Source organism: Salmo trutta, chromosome 6 (assembly GCF_901001165.1).
Source record: "Salmo trutta chromosome 6, fSalTru1.1, whole genome shotgun sequence".
NCBI classification, from domain to species: domain Eukaryota; kingdom Metazoa; phylum Chordata; class Actinopteri; order Salmoniformes; family Salmonidae; genus Salmo; species Salmo trutta.
In genome coordinates, this window is record NC_042962.1 from 37,686,990 (window position 1) to 37,707,744 (window position 20,755).

Genomic DNA, 20,755 nt, shown 5'->3' on the forward strand with positions numbered 1-20,755 from the left:
GAGGAGGCATGGTTTGATCAAAGATACTTGTAACTAGCTCCTTCCTGTCTGTGGTTTTATTATGGGAAGCCATAGTTTGATGGAAAATGTATTTTTTTAAAAACAAGAAATACATCACATTTTGCCTGTTAATCAACTATATTATTATGAAAAGCAGTTTGCAAAGTTAGATGTGTAACTTTGAAAAGAAGAGAACTCACTCAACATTGTACCGGAAGTCTACCAAGGAAACCGGAAGTGCGAGAAAGTGTTGGTTGTCTAATCATTCAGCTCCCCGGCTGACAAACAACACTTCTGGGGTTGTATTTTACAGCTACCCGTTGAATTGAAACTATAATAGGACAGGAAGATGGAAGACGACGTTTTGACAACACTGAAAATATTAATAATTGGAGAAAGTGGCGTTGGGAAGTCCAGGTAAGAAGGCTACAGTAACCAACTGACGTTAGCTGAGTGAAGTTGTTGTAGAGCTAACTGTTAGCTCGGACGATTAGCTAGGAGCTAATGTTGTCTCGTTTAAAAACATGCCCAATAATTAAATGTCAATATTTTGTCAGTTAAGAAGAACTTGTCAACAAAGCAAAAACGAATGTATATTAGTGGACCACAGCGAACAGGCTAATGTAACACAGTTGTTTGCTATGCCACATCAGCTAGCTAACAACATTTGCTAGCTTGCTGCGTGGAACGTTGTGTTTAAGTGGAGAACAACTAGGGTGGCTGTAATTACATGTTCACACAGTTTGATAAAGCACATGTATTGATCTACCTTCAGTAGTCACATCAGTAAGTGATTTCACTTATTAGGAAAAGTGTCAGCGAAGTGATAAACCCTGCCTCGCATGACAGCAGAGTTTAGCTATGTGTCCTGAGTGATACAAATGCTTACGTGAAGACCAATGCCTTAGCATATCTAAAAAGTTTGGCCAATGCTTAGCTAGAGTTTGGCAAACTCAACTGAGAATATAATGTTAATGGTTGCTATGTTGGCACCATATGTTTAAAAATATATATATATATATATATATATATATATATATATATATATAAAAAGTAGAATGTTATTGTTATGCAATGGTTGGTGCCAACATGGAGTATATTGTAGTTACCAAGCTGTGTATATCTCTGGCTCTTAGACTGCTAGAAAGAATTCTGGTATGTCTGAGTAATGTTAGTTCTTAAACTCTCCCTACAGCTCTCAGCCATTAGCTTTGCCCACGACTGCCTCATTTGAACTACAATCCCGATATTGTTTTTTTTAATATTTAGAAACCTCAATCTTAGCTTGCGATATGGCTCAGTGAGAAGGAATCCTTACAATTAAAAATATACACTTACTGTAGCAGTTTTGCACAGATCCATACATCTCTGGTTGCCTCCATCCACTGAAACTACACTTCTGCTACACTTCCCGAGTTACGCGTACACACAGGTGTTAAGAGTGGTCTTCCGTCTGTTTTCCATAAACAAGCATTGTAACATGGAGATATTGCCATGTGTGACCAAAATGGTGTGTATCAATTTAACCCTTTTTTCCATCTTGCTATAATGAAAGATGAGGATCTTATCAAAACTCCCCCCTACAGAAGATGCCTTCATCCAATGACTCTAACATGCTGACCAGACCGCACGCGCATGTTGATTTTGTCCACCCACACCAGATGCAATCAGGACACACACAGGTTGAAATATCAAAACAAACTCTGAACCAAATATATTAATTTGGGGACAGGTCGAAAAGCATGAAACATGTATGGCAATTTAGCTAGCTAGCTTGGTGTTGCTAGCTAATTTGTCCAGGGATATAAACATTGGGTTATTTTACCTGAATGCACAAGTCCTCTACTCTGACAATTAATCCACAGATAAAAGGATAAACTGAGTTCATTTCTAGTAATCTCTCCTCCTTCAGGCTTCTTCTTTGGACTTTATATGGAGGTTGGCAACCAACTTTAAGGTGCACTACCAACTGGACTGGGGTGTGGACCTCAGTTAATTTTTCAATTACCCACATGGGTATATGCTCCTAAAAACCAAGATGGCACGTGTCCTATGCTTTATTACTACAGCATGGGGAGTACATTTTACATTTATGTAATTTAGCAGACGCTCTTATCCAGAGCGACTTACAAATTGGTGCATTCTCCTTATGATATCCAGTGGAACAACCACTTTACAATAGTACATCTATATCTTTTTGGGGGGGAGGGTGGGGTGGGGGGGGTAGAAGGATTACTTAATCCTATCCCAGGTATTCCTTAAAGAGGTGGGGTTTCAGGTGTCTCCGGAAGGTGGTGATTGACTCCGCTGTCCTGGCGTTGTGAGGGAGCTTGTTCCACCATTGGGGTGCCAGAGCAGCGACCAGTTTTGACTGGGCTGAGCGGGAACTGTGCTTCCGCAGAGGTAGGGAGGCGAGCAGGCCAGAGGTGGATGAACGCAGTGCCCTTCTTTGGGTGTAGGGACTGATCAGAGCCTGAAGGTACGGAGGTGCCGCTCCCCTCACAGCTCCGTAGACAAGCACCATGGTCTTGTAGCAGATGTCATTTTCATGCAATGCCTTTGGTCCAGACCAGACAGCCTTAATTTTCTCGAAATAATCAAATAAATGAGTTTAATTAAAGAAACGACCCAACGGTAGAGTGAAACTAGATATTCCTTCCACCTGACTGGTGAGGGAGGGTTTACTGCCTATCAGACATTGAAATTCTATGATTTCAGTAAACAGTCCTCTTCTTTTTTTTTTTGTAAAAAAATGTTTAGTTAACTATAGACTCATAAAAATCAATGCCATTTCTTGATGAGGATACAGTAAGTGTAACTATTGGTATGAACAATGTAGGCCAAGGCTAGTGTTTCAACTGGCTGTTTTGGTTATCTTCCTCTACCTTGTATTTTTTACTTGTTTGAATTTAATAGACTCCGTGCTCATATCTGACATTGTGTGTGTGTGTGTGTGTGTGTGTGTGTGTGTATATATATATATATATAATTATTTTTTGATTAAATAAATGATCTCATTCTCTATTTTCCACCCTCTGCCTAGGTCTTCAAATCATTAGAAATATCCCTAGCAGAGAAGAGGTTCCATTCTACCAGACAAATTGGCCTGTTGCACTGCTGTTGTGCTATTATTTAGCCTAACCGCATTGCTACTGAGGTATCAGGCTACTGAGACATAAAACAATGATCAGTCATTGTTCTGACATTCTATCTGATGAAGCAATTTCTTATGAATATGGATGAAGGAAATTAGAGTATGGTTGAATAAGAATATTTGAGCATTAGGCTATTATCTGTGTTTGGGTTGACTGGAAATAAGAAGGATTAGCTACATCATAAGCCCTGTGATTCAGTTCCTAGCACTTGATTAGTGACTCACAACTGAACACTGACCCTCTGACCATGCAGCAAGTAATGATGTAATCTGATGTCTGGTTGTTGTTGTGTTGAATATGTAGACCTTTGTTCTCATGTCCAATCATTTTGCAATAAATAGACCTGGGGGGGGGCGACGACTCCATTTAGCTCCCCAGGGCAGGGTTGATTTTCATTTAGCGATATCTAGGCAAATTGGAAACCAAACACAGACTCTGTACAATACCATTAAAAGTTCCCTTGTCTATTTGACTTTGTGGAGTTTGCCCTCATTTCAAATGTGTTATGTAGGCCTACTCTAAAAACTCTAAGTGTTGACTCACATGTCAAATTAAATGTTTTCTAAGTATCGGCCATAGAAGAGACATGGTAAGGTTTCATCAAGTTCCCTGTTAATGTCTTTTGTTTCTTTTTTTGCAGTCTTCTCTTGAGATTCACAGATGACACATTTGACCCGGAATTAGCAGCAACAATAGGTAAGTAATTTCTTACTGTATGAAGAAAAAATAAGTTGGGTTGCCTAAAAGTTACATAAAAAAATGTATAACTTGTACTCACTAACTAGTATTCAACAAAATGAATTTGAGATATGACCCGGTTTACAGTGAATGAGTAATTCATCTGATGGTGAAATACATGGTTTGGGAAAAGGATAATTCTTTATTTCCTTCACGTATCTGTAAATTATATCAGAATAGCAAAATGTATTAAACGACTCTTCAAAGACACCCCTATTATTATTTTCAGGTAGCCTTGAGACGGTTAACAGCCAGGAGTGACTTAGTGGAAGAAGTGCAAGACAGGCAAAACATCCATAGTGCTATTGATTACTACTGGGGTGGGGTGACATGAAAAAAAGTTGGTTTTCTTCTTTTTTTACTATAATGTGATTTCTCTGAAGTTATTCTGACTGCACAATGTAGTTTTTGTTGAAACAACCATACATGCCTGTGGATTCCCAGAGAGGTAGGCATGCCTCACTCCTATTTTACTTGGCCAACTTAATATATTTGCCAAACAGATGTCCCCATAGAAGTCTAGCTACGCTACTCCCCACATTGATACAAGTCCCTTGTGATTTGTTGCTGAAAACCACTCAATTCCTGCTTATTCCTTCCTCTCTTTTTATAAAGCAGGGGTGTCAAACTCATTTCATGGAGAGCCTAGTATCTGCAGGTTTTTGTTTTTCCTTTCAATTAAGCCCTAGACAACCAGGTGTGGGGAGTTCCTTGCTAATTAGTGACCTTAATTCATCAATCAAGTACAAGGGAGGAGTGAAAACCTGTAGACACTCTACCTTCTGTAGAATGAGTTTGACAGCTGTGGTATAAAGAAACAGGGTCATTCCATGTCATTTCATCAAGCATGACACCTACCATCTGATTGTTCTGAAATTATTTCTGTAGTTTAGATAAGATTAGCATTCCTGCAACATTATTTTGATGAAATATAATTTGATCTCTGAGAATTTAAGCTAATTGATTTCACCCAAATTGGCCATTTTAATTTAGAAGATTCATATAATATCCAATAAATATAGTACCTAACATCCGATTTGGACCAAGAGTTAGGCATGAGGAATCCAAATAAATTGTCAAAAGCCACCAACGATCTCCCCACACCAATCCCACCCCAACAACAAGTATATGGTATCACTTCTCTATGTCTGACAAGTAGTATGGAGCTTCGGCTCACAGTATTGTTTCTTCCTCCTATGTAATGTATAACCAGTGAATTTGGTGATGTTTTTTTCCCCTGTTCAGAGAAATGAGTTATTGAAGTTGAAAGGTTTATCTCTCAGTCTACGTCATTACCAGTTTCTGACCACTAGATGGTGCTGTTCCAGGCTGTTTTTTTTAACCTCCCCCCAACGTAAAAGGGATAGTTCACCCAATGACACTGGACAAGGTATGACAGTAATCCATGCTTTGGTTTAGTTTTCCACTGTTTCAAATGCAAATCATCCTGAAGTATCTAAAAATGTATCTAAAAAAAACCCAGGTGATTTTATTTGGCCCCCCTCAGGTTTTTGAGAGAAAAAATATATAAAATAAAAACACCAGTTATTTTATTTTTGGAAATCTGTTCCCAAGTATTCCCACGAATAATAGAGAGACACGTGATCGTATACAAATGTAAGGTTTGAAATTATCATGTTTTTGTCAATTATTATTATATCTGTTTGTGATTCTTGCTGTGAAATTGCAGTCTATAAATGATTTGTAATTATGTTCCGGCCCCCAGGAACATATGAATTCTATAAATTAAAATGGACAATTTGAGTGCAATCAATTAGCTTAATTTCTCAGATCAAATTCTATTTAATCAAAAAAATGTTGCAGGAATGCTAATCTTATCTAACAAAAGAAACAATTTCAGAACAATCAGAGATGGTGGGTGTCGAAACACAACAGTTCACTATAAATTTGTCATATTGGCATAAACATTCCGAGGTCTCTGTAGACATCTTATTTGAGAGTTGCTCTAATTTTGTAGCATCGTGTTAAATAAATCTGTATTGGAACACATGGTTTGTATTGCCCCTTTGACATTAAATAGAGTAAACCAAATACAAATACCTCCCTATTATTCAACAACTACTATGGTGATGAGAGATTCAGATGAATATCTCATAAATAGCCTAAAAGCAGTACCTCAGACACTGTTTGTCTGTAATCTATTAACCTGGGGAAAATACTTGGCACTGCTACTGACTTGGTGCCTTTGGCTGTTGTTCACTATGTTTAGGGCCCTATAAAATCTGCATTGCGGACAGAATCCAGACATTAAAATGGAATTCAACAATATACATTTTTTTTATTGAAAATCAACTAAATCTATTAGAATTTATTAGAAGTGCATTAATTTGTCAAGTTAATCATAAGACAAGAACAAAATACATCAGTGACTTGTATTTTCTTGCAACTTTCTGAAACGGCACAGGAATGCCCCTATCTATGTATGTGTGCAGTGCTAATGATATCCTTCTGGTAGAGATGGAAAGGCTTTCCCATTAACCTTCTCAATTAAATGTTAACTTCAAAGTAGCCAATGCCTACCTGTCAGAATGATGATATGATTATTTGCATCAATCCAGTGGGCATTTGTTTTGCAAACCAATTAGCGCTACAGAAACATTGTTGTGAACTTAGAAGGCCAGCATCCCGGAGTTGCCTCTTCACCTTTGACATTGAGACTGGTGTTTTGCAGGTACTATATAATGAAGCTGCCAGTTGAGGACTTGTGAGGCTCTGTTGTGACTCTGTTTCTCCAACTAGGCATTCTAAAGTACTTGTCCTCTTGCTCAGTTGTGCACCGGGGCCTCCCACTCTTTCTATTCTGGTTAGAGCCAGTTTGCGCTGTTCTGTGAAGGGAGTAGTACACAGCATTGTACGAGATCTTCAGTTTCTCGCATGGAGTAGCCTTAATTTCTCAGAACAAGAATAGACTGACGAGTTTCAGAAGAAAGTTCCTTGTTTCTGGCCATTTTGAGCCTGCAATCGAACCCATAAATGCTGATGCTCCAGATACTCAACTGGTCTAAAGAGGGACAGTTTTATTGCTTCTTTAATCAGCACGACAGTTTTCAGCTGTGCTAACATAATTGCAAAAGGGTTTTCTAATGATCAATTAGCCTTTTAAAATGATAAACTTGGATTAGCTAACACAACGTGCCATTGGAACAGTAGTGATGGTTGCTGATAATGGGCCTCTGGACGCCTATGTAGATATTCTATTAAAAATCAGTTGTTTCCAGCTAAAATGGTAATTTAGAACATTAACAATGTCTAAACTGTATTTCTGATAAATGTTATGTTTTAATGGACAAAAAATATGCTTTTCTTTCAAAAACAAGAACATTTCTAAGTGTGTGTGTATATATTTATTGTATTATTTTAACCCTCCCCTAATTGGAGTAAACTAATGGACAACAACACTTAGGCATCTACTTCCAGCTTATACGCTACATACTATATACATTTTACGGACACAGTATATTTTACAATATGCTGTGTGAGTAAAATGTATATAGTATGGTGAGCTATTGTTGGGTTGATGATATATCAATCAGATGCTGCATCATGGCACTTGGTGAACTGCTGTAGTGTGTGCTAAACACCACGGCCTGTAGGCCAGCAGGACTGTTTAGTGTAAATTGTCACTTGCTCGGCGCGCTACGTGACTGGCGACAGAAGTGGAGCAACCCTGCTGGGCTCGGAGAAGAACGAGGGGCCATGATTGACAACCTACTGGGTCGTGTGGTGTAGGAAAATGGGAGGCTGATGTTCCCCCCCCCCCCCCCCCCCCCCCACTCTGTTTTGGATCTTGTCTGGGTCCTGGTCCAGACAGAAACAACTCCATCCCAATGATATGTTTTTCTTGATAAATCTTTCAGTATGTGCTAAAACTATGGGCAATACGTCCAGCCAAACGCTTCATGCTATGTGCGCTGAAAAAAGTCATAGAGATTTACTCATTGAGTGTGACGAGCACAGCGCTGTTATTTTATGTAAATGTATTTCTCTTGCCGAACGGAGGGGATTTTAAAGAATGAATCATTACACTTCTGAGCGATGTCACTGAGTTTTTTTTTTTATTGAAAGCTGCTGTATTTGTTTGATCTTTACATATTAAACCACATATTCCCTGTGTAGTTTTAAATCAGGACTCGCATCATAATTTAAGTGCACAAGGCTGAGACCCTGTCTTGACTAGTGGAAGGGTCAGTTTTAGTTAAGACACATATTGTGTGGTATGTAGGCCTATGAATGTTTTTGACCATTCAGTTTAAATGAATCACATAATATCATCATACTTCTTCTTGATTCATATTCTTGGCGTATATGACTTGTGTGATGAATCATCTGTGATATTTTGTGTGTGTTCGTGCAGGCGTTGATTTCAAAGTGAAGACCATTTCAGTGGATGGGAACAAGGCAAAGTTGGCAATATGGGTATGTATTCTTCTGTCCTCTGAACTTAGAAATTCCGACTGGTAAGGAGCTGGTTTGGGCTGCACATTCAATTGTATTGTTGTTGACAGTTCTACCTCCTAGGTATGTGTTTTTTTAAGGTTTAGTGAAAAAATTATCACATTGCTGAATTCCCATTCCTTCCGCTTAAAATGTTGTTCACTAAATGTCCACAAGATAGCGATCATGTACAGCATTCTGAGCACCAACCATCAATGATAAATGGCAGTCAAATGTATCTTTATGCTTTAGTCCTGGTCCTGCATCACTTATTATGCTTCTGTCCTAGTCACACCACCATATCTTCCTCCCCATGTGTCCAGAGCATGATAGCTGAGAGGGTTATGGTTGTGTTTTGATGTGCCCAGAGCTGTTATGGTCCAGACTCCAGAACTGTAATGGTTGTGTTTTGCAGGACACGGCTGGCCAGGAGCGTTTCCGAACCCTGACGCCTAGTTACTACCGGGGCGCTCAGGGAGTCATCCTGGGTGAGCAAACAACTTCATAATTCAGACGCTTTAGATGCAGTCAGCCACCGTTGGTCCGTACAGCCACCATAAAGACAGTGATGGATTTTCATCCTGTCCTGTCCTCTTCCTTACTCTCTGGAACAGACTTTACTACTCTTAACGCTAAAGCAGACATCCTCCAAAGCACACGATGTGTGGAGGCTATGATATAGTGGTTAACACCACGGATGAAGTAGAGCTCCCACTCGAAATGAAAGTAGGTATCTTTTTCCTCATCTTAGAGTTGCACAATTCCCAGGTTTTCCAGAAATCATGTTTGAAAATTCCCAGTATCAGGAGGGCAAGTTAGCAGGAAATCTAGGAATCCTCCAACCAGGATTTCTGAAAAACTGGAATTTGGTTAAAGTTACTGGGATTTTGCAACCCTACCTCATCATTTCAGTTCCTATTAAGATCAGGACCAGTGTTGTAACTCACTATGTTGATACACAGGTCAGGTAGGGCTGTGACGGTCATGAAATTAGGGGGAACGGTAATTGGATGACAGTAATTGGCCAGCCCGTCTTCAGTCAGCTGTTCGTTCCCCAAGAGTTATGGCGGTGCCAGCCCTAAGCTTAGGCCTATTCAATTATAAAAACACCAGAATCTGTACGTTTTACATATTTCGGGTTATCCTGGAACATTGTTTGAAAGGTCAAATGGCCCCCCTCAATGACAGTATGTCCTGCAGCCTTCTGGTGACAGAAGAAATCAAATGTTTCTGACCGAGCATCTCGTCTCTTATCTCTCCCTCAGTGTATGACGTAACACGACGGGATACTTTCACCAAGCTGGACAACTGGCTCAATGAGCTGGAGACGTACTGTACAAGGAATGACCTCATCAAGATGCTGGTCGGGAACAAAATTGATAAGGTGAGTGTATATATATATATATATATATATATATATATATATATATATACTGCTCAAAAAAATAAAGGGAACACTTAAACAACACAATGTAACTCCAAGTCAATCACACTTCTGTGAAATCAAACTGTCCACTTAGGAAGCAACACTGATTGACAATAAATTTCACATGCTTTTGTGCAAATGGAATAGACAACAGGTGGAAATTATAGGCAGTTAGCAAGACACCCCCAATAAAGGAGTGGTTCTGCAGGTGGTGACCACAGACCACTTCTCAGTTCCTATGCTTCCTGGCTGATGTTTTGGTCACTTTTGAATGCTGGCGGTGCTTTCACTCTAGTGGTAGCATGATACGGAGTCTACAACCCACACAAGTGGCTCAGGTAGTGCAGCTCATCCAGGATGGCACATCAATGCGAGCTGTGGCAAGAAGGTTTGCTGTGTCTGTCAGCGTAGTGTCCAGAGCATGGAGGCGCTACCAGGACACAGGCCAGTACATCAGGAGACGTGGAGGAGGCCGTAGGAGGGCAACAACCCAGCAGCAGGACCGCTACCTCCGCCTTTGTGCAAGGAGGAGCAGGAGAAGCACTGCCAGAGCCCTGCAAAATGACCTCCAGCAAGCCACAAATGTGCATGTGTCTGCTCAAACGGTCAGAAACAGACTCCATGAGGGTAGTATGAGGGCCCGACGTCCACAGGTGGGGGTTGTGCTTACAGCCCAACACCGTGCAGGACGTTTGGCATTTGCCAGAGAACACCAAGATTGGCAAATTTGCCACTGGCGCCCTGTGCTCTTCACAGATGAAAGCAGGTTCACACTGAGCACATGACAGACATGACAGAGTCTGGAGACGCCGTGGAGAACGTTCTGCTGCCTGCAACATCCTCCAGCATGACCAGTTTGGCGGTGGGTCAGTCATGGTGTGGGGTGGCATTTCTTTGGGGGGCCGCACAGCCCTCCATGTGCTCGCCAGAGGTAGCCTGACTGCCATTAGGTACCGAGATGAGATCCTCAGACCCCTTGTGAGACCATATGCTGGTGCGGTTGGCCCTGGGTTCCTCCTAATGCAAGACAATGCTAGACCTCATGTGGCTGGAGTGTGTCAGCAGTTCCTGCAAGAGGAAGGCATTGATGCTATGGACTGGCCCGCCCGTTCCCCAGACCTGAATCCAATTGAGCACATCTGAGACATCATGTCTCGCTCCATCCACCAACGCCACGTTGCACCACAGACTGTCCAGGAGTTGGTGGATGCTTTAGTCCAGGTCTGGGAGGAGATCCCTCAGGAGACCATCCGCCACCTCATCAGGAGCATGCCCAGGCGTTGTAGGGAGGTCATACAGGCACGTGGAGGCCACACACACTACTGAGCCTAATTTTTACTTGTTTTAGGGACATTACATCAAAGTTGGATCAGCCTGTAGTGTGGTTTTCCACTTTCATTTTGAGTGTGACTCCAAATCCAGACCTCCATGGGTTGATAAATTGGGTTTCCATTGATTATTTTTGTGTGATTTTGTTGTCAGCACATTCAACTATGTAAAGAAAAAAGTATTTAATAAGATTATTTCTTTCATTCAGATCTAGGATGTGTTATTTAAGTGTTCCCTTTATTTTTTTGAGCAGTGTGTGTGTGTGTGTGTATATATATATATATACATATATATATACATATACATATATATATACATATATATATATATATATATATATATATATATATATATATATATATATATATATATATATATATATATATACATACATACACATGCATATATACACATACACACATACACACATGCATATATACACATACACACATACAGTGCCTTACCAAAGTATTCACCCCCCTTGGCGTTTTTCCTATTTTGTTGCATTACAACCTGTATTTTAAATTTATTTTTATTTGGATTTCATGTAATGGACATAAACAAAATAGTTCAAATTGGTGAAATTACATTTTTTGTTTTTGTTTTTTTAAATGGTCTGTGCATATGTATTCACCCCCTTTGCTATAAAGCCCCTAAATAAGATCTGGTACAACCAATTACCTTCAGAAGTCACATAATTAGTAAAATGAAGTCCACGTGTGTGCAGTCTAAGTGTCACATGATCTGTCACATGATTTCAGTGTATATATACACCTGTTCTGAAAGGCACCAGAGTCTGCAACAACACTCGGCAAGGGGCACCACCAAGCAAGCGGCACCATGAAGACCAAGGAGCTCTCCAAACAGGTCAGAGACAAAGTTGTGGAGAAGTACAGATCAGGGTTTGGTTACAAAAAAATATCCGAAACTGAACATCCCACGGAGCGCCATTAAATCTGTTATACTTATTTTTTTAAGAATGTAGCACCACAACAAACCTGCCAAGAGAGGGCCACCCACCAAAACTCACAGACCAGGCAAGGAGGGCATTAATCAGAGGCAAAAAAGAGACCAAAGATAACCCTGAAGGAACTGCAAAGCTCCACAGTGGAGATCGGAGTATCTGCCAATAGGACCACTTTAAGCCGTACGCTCCACAGAGCTGGGCTTTACGGAAGAGTGGCTAGAAAAAAAGTTGTTTCTTAAAGAAGAAAATAAGGAAACACGTTTGGTGTTCGCCAAAAAGCGTGTGGGAGACTCCCCAGACATATGGAAGAAGGTACTCTGGTCAGATGAGACTAAAATTGAGCTTTTTGGCCATCAAGGAAAACGCTATGTCTGGCACAAACCCAGCACCCACACCTCTCATCACCCCAAGAACAACATCCCCACAGTGAAGCATGGTGGTGGCAGCATCATGCTGTGGGGATATTTTTCATCGGCAGGGACTGGGAAACTGGTCAGAATTGAAGGAATGATGGATGGTGCTAAATACCGGGAGATTCTTGAGGGAAACCTGTTTCAGTGTTCCAGAGATTTGAGACTGGGACGGAGGTTCACCTTCTAGCAGGACAATGACATACTGCTAAAGGACAAAGCATACTGCTAAAGCAACACTCGAGTGGTTTAAGGGGAAACATTTAAATGTCTTGGAATGGCCTAGTCAAAGCCCAGCCCTCAATCCAATTGAGTATCTGTGGTATGACTTAAAGATTGCTGTACACCAGAAGGAACCCATCCAACTTGAAGGAGCTGAAGCAGTTTTGCCTTGAAGAATGGGCAAAAATCCCAATGGCTAGATGTGCCAAGCTTATAGAGACGTGTCCCAAGAGATTTGCAGCTGTAATTGCTGCAAAAGGTGGCTCTACAAAGTATTGTCTATGGGGGGGTGGATAGTTATGCACGCTCAAGTTTTCCGTTTTTTTGTCTTTTTTCTTGTTTGTTTCACAAAAATATTGTTCATCTTCAAAGTGGTAGGCATGTTGTGTAAATCAAATGATCCAAACCCCCCCCAAAAATGTATTTTAATTCCAGGTTGTAAGGCAACAAAATAGGAAAAATGCCAAGGGGGGTGAATACTTTCGCATGGCTGTGTATGTGGATATAAACGCAACAATTTCAAATATTTTACTGAGTTACACTTCATAGAAGGAAATCAGTCAATTGAAATAAATAAATTAGGCCCTCATCTATGGATTTCACATGACTGGGCAGGCCATGGGTCGGCCTGCAAGGGCGTAGGCCCACTCACTGGGGAGCCAATCAGAATTAGTTTTTCCCCACAGAAATGTTAGTTTATAGTTTACAGGTAACAAGGGATTCCGTCTTCAGAATGACAACACATACTTTATTGCGTACATTATACAATTTGTGGAATGCTTTCTGTTTAAGTATGAGGGTAACACTTTACATTAAGTTTTTATTTTATGCCTGTGTAGTAATCCAGTAAATACTACAATAACAACTAGGGATGCACAATATATCGGTGAACATATCGGAATCGGCCAATATTAGCTAAAAATGCAAAAATCGGTATCAGCCCGATGTTAAAAGCCGCTGTCAACGATACCGTGCATACCTATATAACGTTGGTACATGACGTAATGACGCCACGTAAAATGTTGTGCTACACGTGCAACACAGTATTCTTAACCTAGCCCAGAATGTCTGCTGTGTGGATCAAGCAGTCATTTGAAAGAGTAAGAAAATTTCAGCGAGACCACTCAAAGGTGAAATCCATTAAAGCCAAGATAATGGAATTCCTTGCCCTTGACAATCAACCGTTATCTGTCATGGGTAATGTTGGCTTCCGCTGACTGGTCAAGCAACAGTACACACTACCAAGTGTGTTATTTTTCAGATGTTGCCCTACCGGAGTTACACAGTAATAGCGTCACTGCTATTAGCTTCACGACATACATACTACGGAACACCCTTTGGGTCTTTGCGTGTCAAAAAAGATACAGTAGCACTGTCAAAGCTGTACAAAAAAAGTCTGCAATCACCGGCCAGAAACAATGTGTTTACAATACCGCGTTGGTAATAAAGCATCATTTGTTCAACTGCAACTTCTTGGGCAGCTAGCGTTAGCTTAGTCCATAGCTATCACCAATACAACCAGCCTGAAAACAATGACCAGTAGAAACTGCAGTCATTTTCATAATTCTTATCAATGATTTAGGAATCCTTGTGACTAAGTATTAGCTAGGTTGCCACTTGTTGTTCGCCTATTGAAATTGAACTTCAGTTCATGAAAATAAATAGCTAGCCAGCTACTTAACCCTGGTGCCCAAAGCTAAGGTTATAAGCTGCCAGCTAGCTTCATCTGGCTAGTGAGGCTCGGCCGGACCGGGTTATGTGTTGTGAAGCTAGCCACAAGGATTAGGCCCAATAGTGGAGTTTTGCGGATTGCCTTCAAAATAAAAGTATGCCATTGACAGTAATACAAATAGTAGAATTATGCCATACTTTTATTTTAAAGGCTAACAGCAAAGTCCACTATTGTGGCTAATCCTTATTGTGGCTAGCTTCACATAGATGGGTCCGACCACCATTAATCAAATAAGAACTGTCTTATAAATTAGGGTTATTTTAGATGACACCTACATATATAGTTAGCTAGCTAAATATAGCTACTGAAACAGATTGTCGTGTTGCTATGTTTTTGGGGAGGAACTACATTGTTTGCATTTTTTTTTTATGACCATCACTGTTGGTGCGCGCGAGAACTTTAACAGCATTATAGAATATGTATCGATGAATCGTTGTGCCATATGAAATACAAGTGTAATCATTGTTTATTTATTTTATTTCACCTTTATTTAACTAGGTAAGTCCGTTAAGAACAAATTCTTATTTACAATAACAGTTCGAATGACGCTGGGCCAATTGTGCGTCGCCTTATGGGACTCCCAATCACGAGCCGATGTGATACACCCTGGATTCAAACCAGGGACTGTAGTGACGCCTCTTGCACTGAGATGCAGTGCCTTAGACCGCTGCATCCATGTGTGTGTTAACTATTTAACTGTACTAGAAAGCTGCAAAAAAAGTATCGTTTTTTTTGGGCAAGGAAAATATCGGCTATTGGTATCGGCCAAAAATGTCACATCGGTGCATCACTAATAACATTGTTACTACATGGGTGTGTTACCAATTTGAGCTGGAATGTATGGTTAATAATATTACCTCCCCCATCCAGTTGTGTCCCACTGAACTGAGAGAAGAGGTCTTAGTGTGTATGTCCTCATATTTTAAACACAGCTCGAGCCCATGTGGCCCACAGCAGTTTTTAAAAATTTTCACATGTTCCACCAACTGTTTTCTCTGGGTTTAGTTCCATAAGTTTGTGTTATTTTAAACATGTAATTACATATCATGTATTCATGTCATGCTCATCTTCCACCATTATATGTCCTTGGTTGTTGTTGTTGACCCTGTAGTAATAACTTGAGTAGACATCATTTACAGTACTGTGTAGTACTAGCCTTTGTCTGTGGGACTGACTGGACTACTATGTTTCCTGTATTCCCAGCCCAGTCATATTCCCCATAGCTGACAGGTATGCCGGACAGACCTCATAAAAGATGACTATTCTTTGTTTTAGGAAAACCGCGAACTGGACAGGAACGAAGGCCTGAAGTTTGCAAGAAAACATTCCATGCTGTTTATAGGTAAGCCAGGAGCTGAGAAGATTCCCCTCTCTTCTCCCCTCTCGGACTGACCCGGGGCATGAGTTATCGTAGACCGTTATGCAGGGGAATCTGCTTTTTGGATATCTCTCATACTTGGATTGAAATGTTTGCCTAGTTCTATTTTTAACTTTTTTTTTTGTCCTCTAACATTTTTTCACATTGATTCATGGTCAAACCCTTGGCTCTTGTGGACACATTTTACAGGATTTATTTGAATAAAGCAATTTAATGACTTTTGAAATTAGTGTACATTTACCATGCTTTTGCGTTACATTTTAGATCATTTTCATATGATAACCACACACGCTATGTGTTATAGAGCAGTGAGACCAACATTGGAATAAATAATGAATCAGAACAGAGATACCTTCTACCAATCCGGAGATACGGCTGTTTTAGTAACCGCGTCAACTACTTTTTTTCTCTCCACTTTAAGAAACAATAATGTTGACCACTTTCCCAACAAGACAACAAAGTAGTGTATGAACTACTTGTCCATGTCTTCACTATTCCATTAAGCAATCAGAACAGAAATTAACTTCTACCAATCAAGAGTTTACGGCTGAGTAACTGCAAACTTTTAATTTTTATTTTTATTTTAGCTAAAATAACTTCCTGATGTTGAAATTATCCAATTATAGCACAGGGGAGCACATTCTAATTAAACATTAAGAGTCTGTGCTCTGTCATGAATATGGTCACGGGTAAATGGCGTTGTTGGGCCCTATGCACAGGGGAGGCACACAAGGATTCTTCAGGAAAATTACACATTCTGGTTTCAGTATATTTTCAGCAGCTAGATGAGATGATGAAGCAGCCAGTCACTGGCAGTTGTCTGTATCCTTTCTTTTTCTGTCTCTCTCTCTCGTGTGGGCCAGAGGCCAGTGCGAAGACGCGAGATGGGGTGCAGTGTGCATTTGAGGAGCTGGTTGAGAAGATCATCCAGACCCCGGGACTGTGGGAGAGCGAGACGCAGGGCCGAGGAGTCCAGCTGGGCAGGCAGGACCAGGCTGCAGGGGGTAGCTGTGGGGGCTACTGCTCCCTGGTGTAGACAACACATACTCACATACATATACAAAAATCACATACACGCACACTTGAAAGACTAATGGCTGATGTCCTTTGAAGAGGACTATGAAGGCTATGGTATTCAGACTATTTCCCCCATCAGCCCCTGAGGTGTGGTGTGAAGCAGGGCTGCTCCTGACCAGCACCCTAAGCTTCCTGGCTGTGATCATTCATAGGGACATTGCCGTTTGCACACTTCCTTGTATCATGGCTATAATGCTATTTATAAGTCGTCTTCCCTGTCTGTCTCTTTGTCCAATGACCGGAATGGAGAAAATTAATGAGTGTATGACTTGGTAATGAATAGTGAGGAAAAACACAATACCATCAATAGCACATGGGGGTATTATGCTTATTTAGCAAGGATCTTTTTTTTTAATCACCTGTTCTCAATCACGTTTTTTACAAATGTTCTTTGCCCTCCCCTCTTTGTAGATTCCCCCTATTTTCTCTCTCTTAGCACTTTGTTCCTCTTAGCAAGGCAAGCACAACTAGTGTGTGTTGGCTGCAGAGCTGATTCTCCGGTGTATCTGCCTGTGTGATCATGCAACCTTTGTCATCCTCCAGTGCTCACTCTCCTAACAGCTCTGTGTTTTATAGTCTTATCAGCCCAAGTCGTCTTGTATTCCCTTTCACCACTCAGTCCCACAACATGAGTCTCTCTTTTGTCCACAAACCTATTTTGTTCAAAAGTAATAGTTACCAAGTTTCTGGAATGAAGTTTTACTATGTTTATTGACTTGGACTCCAAACTTTCAGCGTGTTTTTGAAGGGTTTAAAAATCAAACAGATTGGCAGGCACTGGGGGGTGGCTTTCCATTGTGTGTGTTATGAAAAAGGAACTAAACGATCAACCGCTGCTGTTTCTAGTTGTTCTAATAGCCTGTTTGGTCACAGCCCATCTGCCACTCAGACAGATGATATTAGTAAATATCAACACTATAGCCTAGCTTCAGCTTTTCATAATTCATCCCTATGTGGGGGGGAAAAAAATACAAAAGGAAAAGTGTTTTATATTAAAGAATACAATGAGTCATATGGGTGTTTCCATTGAAATCTGAAATTAAAGAGGCTTAAACCCTGTACAAATGTTTTTTGCAGAGTTCTCTTTCTCCGTTTATATTGTTCAATCCAACTCCAAAAAAAATACATTTTCAGCATTTTGATTAATTTCTATGTTTCCTGCACTTTTATTATAATTTCTACACTGTGCCACCCAGGATGATATGGGGGGAAAAAAATATAGGCCCAGTGAACTGTTGGAGTGATGGAAATGTAATAATTATTCTAATTCTATAGTTGGAATATAGTGGGCAGCACCTTGAATACATTGTTTGACATGACGAATGAATAAATCAGAGGAATTATTGACAGGCTAGGAACCCAAGTGTTGGTCAGTGTTTCCAGGTGACCCTAATTAAATGTTACCTAACTTAATGTAGCTAGCTAGCCAACATAATCATGCTTCGCCTATTCTGCGCCGATAAGATACTTTTAGCACACCTTGCTATGAAAAGACAAACTAGTAGGTAGTAGTTTGCGGACAGTAAGATACACAAACTAATAGTGTATAGAATGCTTGTGGAAAGCAGCATGTCGAGCAACTGCTCTCTTAAGTGATGGGGCTTGGCTTAGTGTGGTTAGCGGCATGCAGCAGATGGAGAGAGACAACTCAAGTTGAAAATGGAGTAAACTCTAAAAATTATACGAGCCGGAGTTAACAAACCAAACAGAAATACCATTATAGAAGGTAAAGTAAAAACTCAAACTGGTAAGTGCATCAATACCGGTATTAGGTAAAATACGGTATACCGCCCAGCCCTACTTGAGTGCCAGAATGTGTTTGGGAAATGTAGTTTTGGGTGGCCATACCTATGACCTATATTTGTGCCAGGAGTTACACAGATGCCTTTACAGTATATCTAATCAGAATATAATTATTCATCCTTAATTGCATGAGAATTCTTATTTTATTCATGTTTAGTCTGGGAATGACTTGCAGAGACATTTGGGTTGTGTCCCAAATGGCTCCCGATTGCCTATATGGTGCACTACTTTTGACCAAGCTGGTCTAAAGTAGCGCTCTATATAGGGTTCTATTTCGGACACAATCTTGGACTGTGTGAACCACACTTAACACTAGTTAGATTTACCTGCATCCAGAAACTTCCAAACAGATTTATAGAGTATACTACATTGGGATATTATATGGTCTATTTGTCCTGAACTAATGTCTGCTTTGATTGAAACAGACTAACTCTTGAACTCTGTTCTGTTATTTTTTTGCTTATGTGACAACATGTAAACACATTGTAAATGAATGTGTGTATTTAGGAATTCTATGAAAAATAATTCCTGTATGGATTGTACAATTTTAATGTATCCATATTACAATTATAAAACCACCCTATGTATTAAGTGAATAAAATGCTTTTTAAAGGATTCTGAAGTTAATGCTTATTCCTGCCCAAGCTAAGGAGCCTTCGCCTATTGTAAAACAAAGCGCCAGACCCTATTAACTTAATATAAATCTTCACACAGTAATTGTACTTCACCTCATCCAAGAAGTCTCGTGGAAAACGACCTAGACTACTTACCATGTCGGACTTGGAAATGTCATCATTTGGTGAGAGGAAGTTATTTTTTTCTTGCCCGTTTAATTTTTTCAGAATTTGAATTCCTCAGTTTTATAGATACAGAATGGAGACGTAGATACGTAGACGTGTGTTTGTTTTAAAAACAGTCCAAGGACTCTTCCGTTGGCTCCCAGGCCTGTGATGTATCTAAATCATCTTTTGGGCAGAGGTTCAGGAAACAGCACTATGGCAATAACTCTTTTACCCTGGTGCGGTGGGTTTGACTGGGATGTGCATCATTCCTGTGTGATTATGAAAGGGCTGGCAGAGCTGACTGCTACCCGCTAACCTCCGTTCTCACCGCTCTGCAAAGGCAGTTAGTCTCAAAATATGTCTCAGTCAAACACCAACACAGACCTACGACATAACGGAATGTCTCTAGCATCAACAGAGACCTAGCTCGTACATAATGTAGCATTCATCTTATTCTCAACCTAAATATCTGCTTTATTACACAGAATAGAGGTTGCCAAGGCAGGCACTGCTAACTTCCAAATAGAAGGCACATTTGTCCCAGAGGGTGCTCACCCACCACAACCTCAAAACCCAGACCTGAGTTCAAATAGTATCCATTTCCAAAAACGCAAACCCTGTCCATCTTGCACTCTCCAGGCAGACCTCAATCAATTGCTCAAAGTATCTAAAACAAAATAAAATATATTTGAGCGCCATTAAAGAAGAAAGGGTCTAAACCATCTGACCCAGATATTTTGGGGGGGTCAAGTTTAAGGAGCTCCTTTAGCACCTTGGACTCAGTGAACGCCTGCAGGGAGAAACTTTGTAGCGGGCAGGGGAAAAGGAGGGAGGAGCATCAGGGCTAGTCGCATTAGAAGGGGTGGGAGTTGAGATGTTGGACGGGCAAGGAGAAATGGCTGAGTCAAATAGGAATCCTAACATAATGAAGTGCTGATTAAAGAGCTCAGTCATGTGCTCCTTGTCAGTAACAACTACATCATCAACATTAAGATACATGAGGAGTGTTTATTCTCCAGCTCTTTTCCCATTTTCCAGAACTTCTTGGGGTTACACCCACAGAGATAGAACTGCTCCTTAAAGTAACTAGCTTTGGCCTTCCCGGATAGCCTGAGTGCACTTATTTCTCTTTTGCCTGAAGTAGAGCCAGTCAGCCTGAGTATGCGTGTGCCGAGCCTTTCGCCAAATGGAATTCTTGAGGTTGAGTATCTCTGCCAGATCACAGTCGAACCAGCAGCTGAACCTGTTTTTAATTCTTATTTTCTTTATGTGGTTGTGTTT

The 20,755-nt window shown here is 40.5% G+C and overlaps 1 protein-coding gene across 1 annotated transcript; it reads left to right on the forward strand.

Moving 5' to 3' along the window:
• Positions 1-194: 194 nt before the first annotated feature.
• On the forward strand, positions 195-19,307 carry LOC115195889 (ras-related protein Rab-18). Its single transcript, XM_029756233.1, has 7 exons — positions 195-417; positions 3,796-3,851; positions 8,269-8,330; positions 8,764-8,836; positions 9,614-9,732; positions 15,710-15,776; positions 16,676-19,307. The coding sequence occupies exons 1-7, from the start codon at positions 350-352 to the stop codon at positions 16,846-16,848; spliced, it is 618 nt and encodes a 205-aa protein (XP_029612093.1). The 5' UTR covers positions 195-349; the 3' UTR covers positions 16,849-19,307.
• Positions 19,308-20,755: the final 1,448 nt, after the last annotated feature.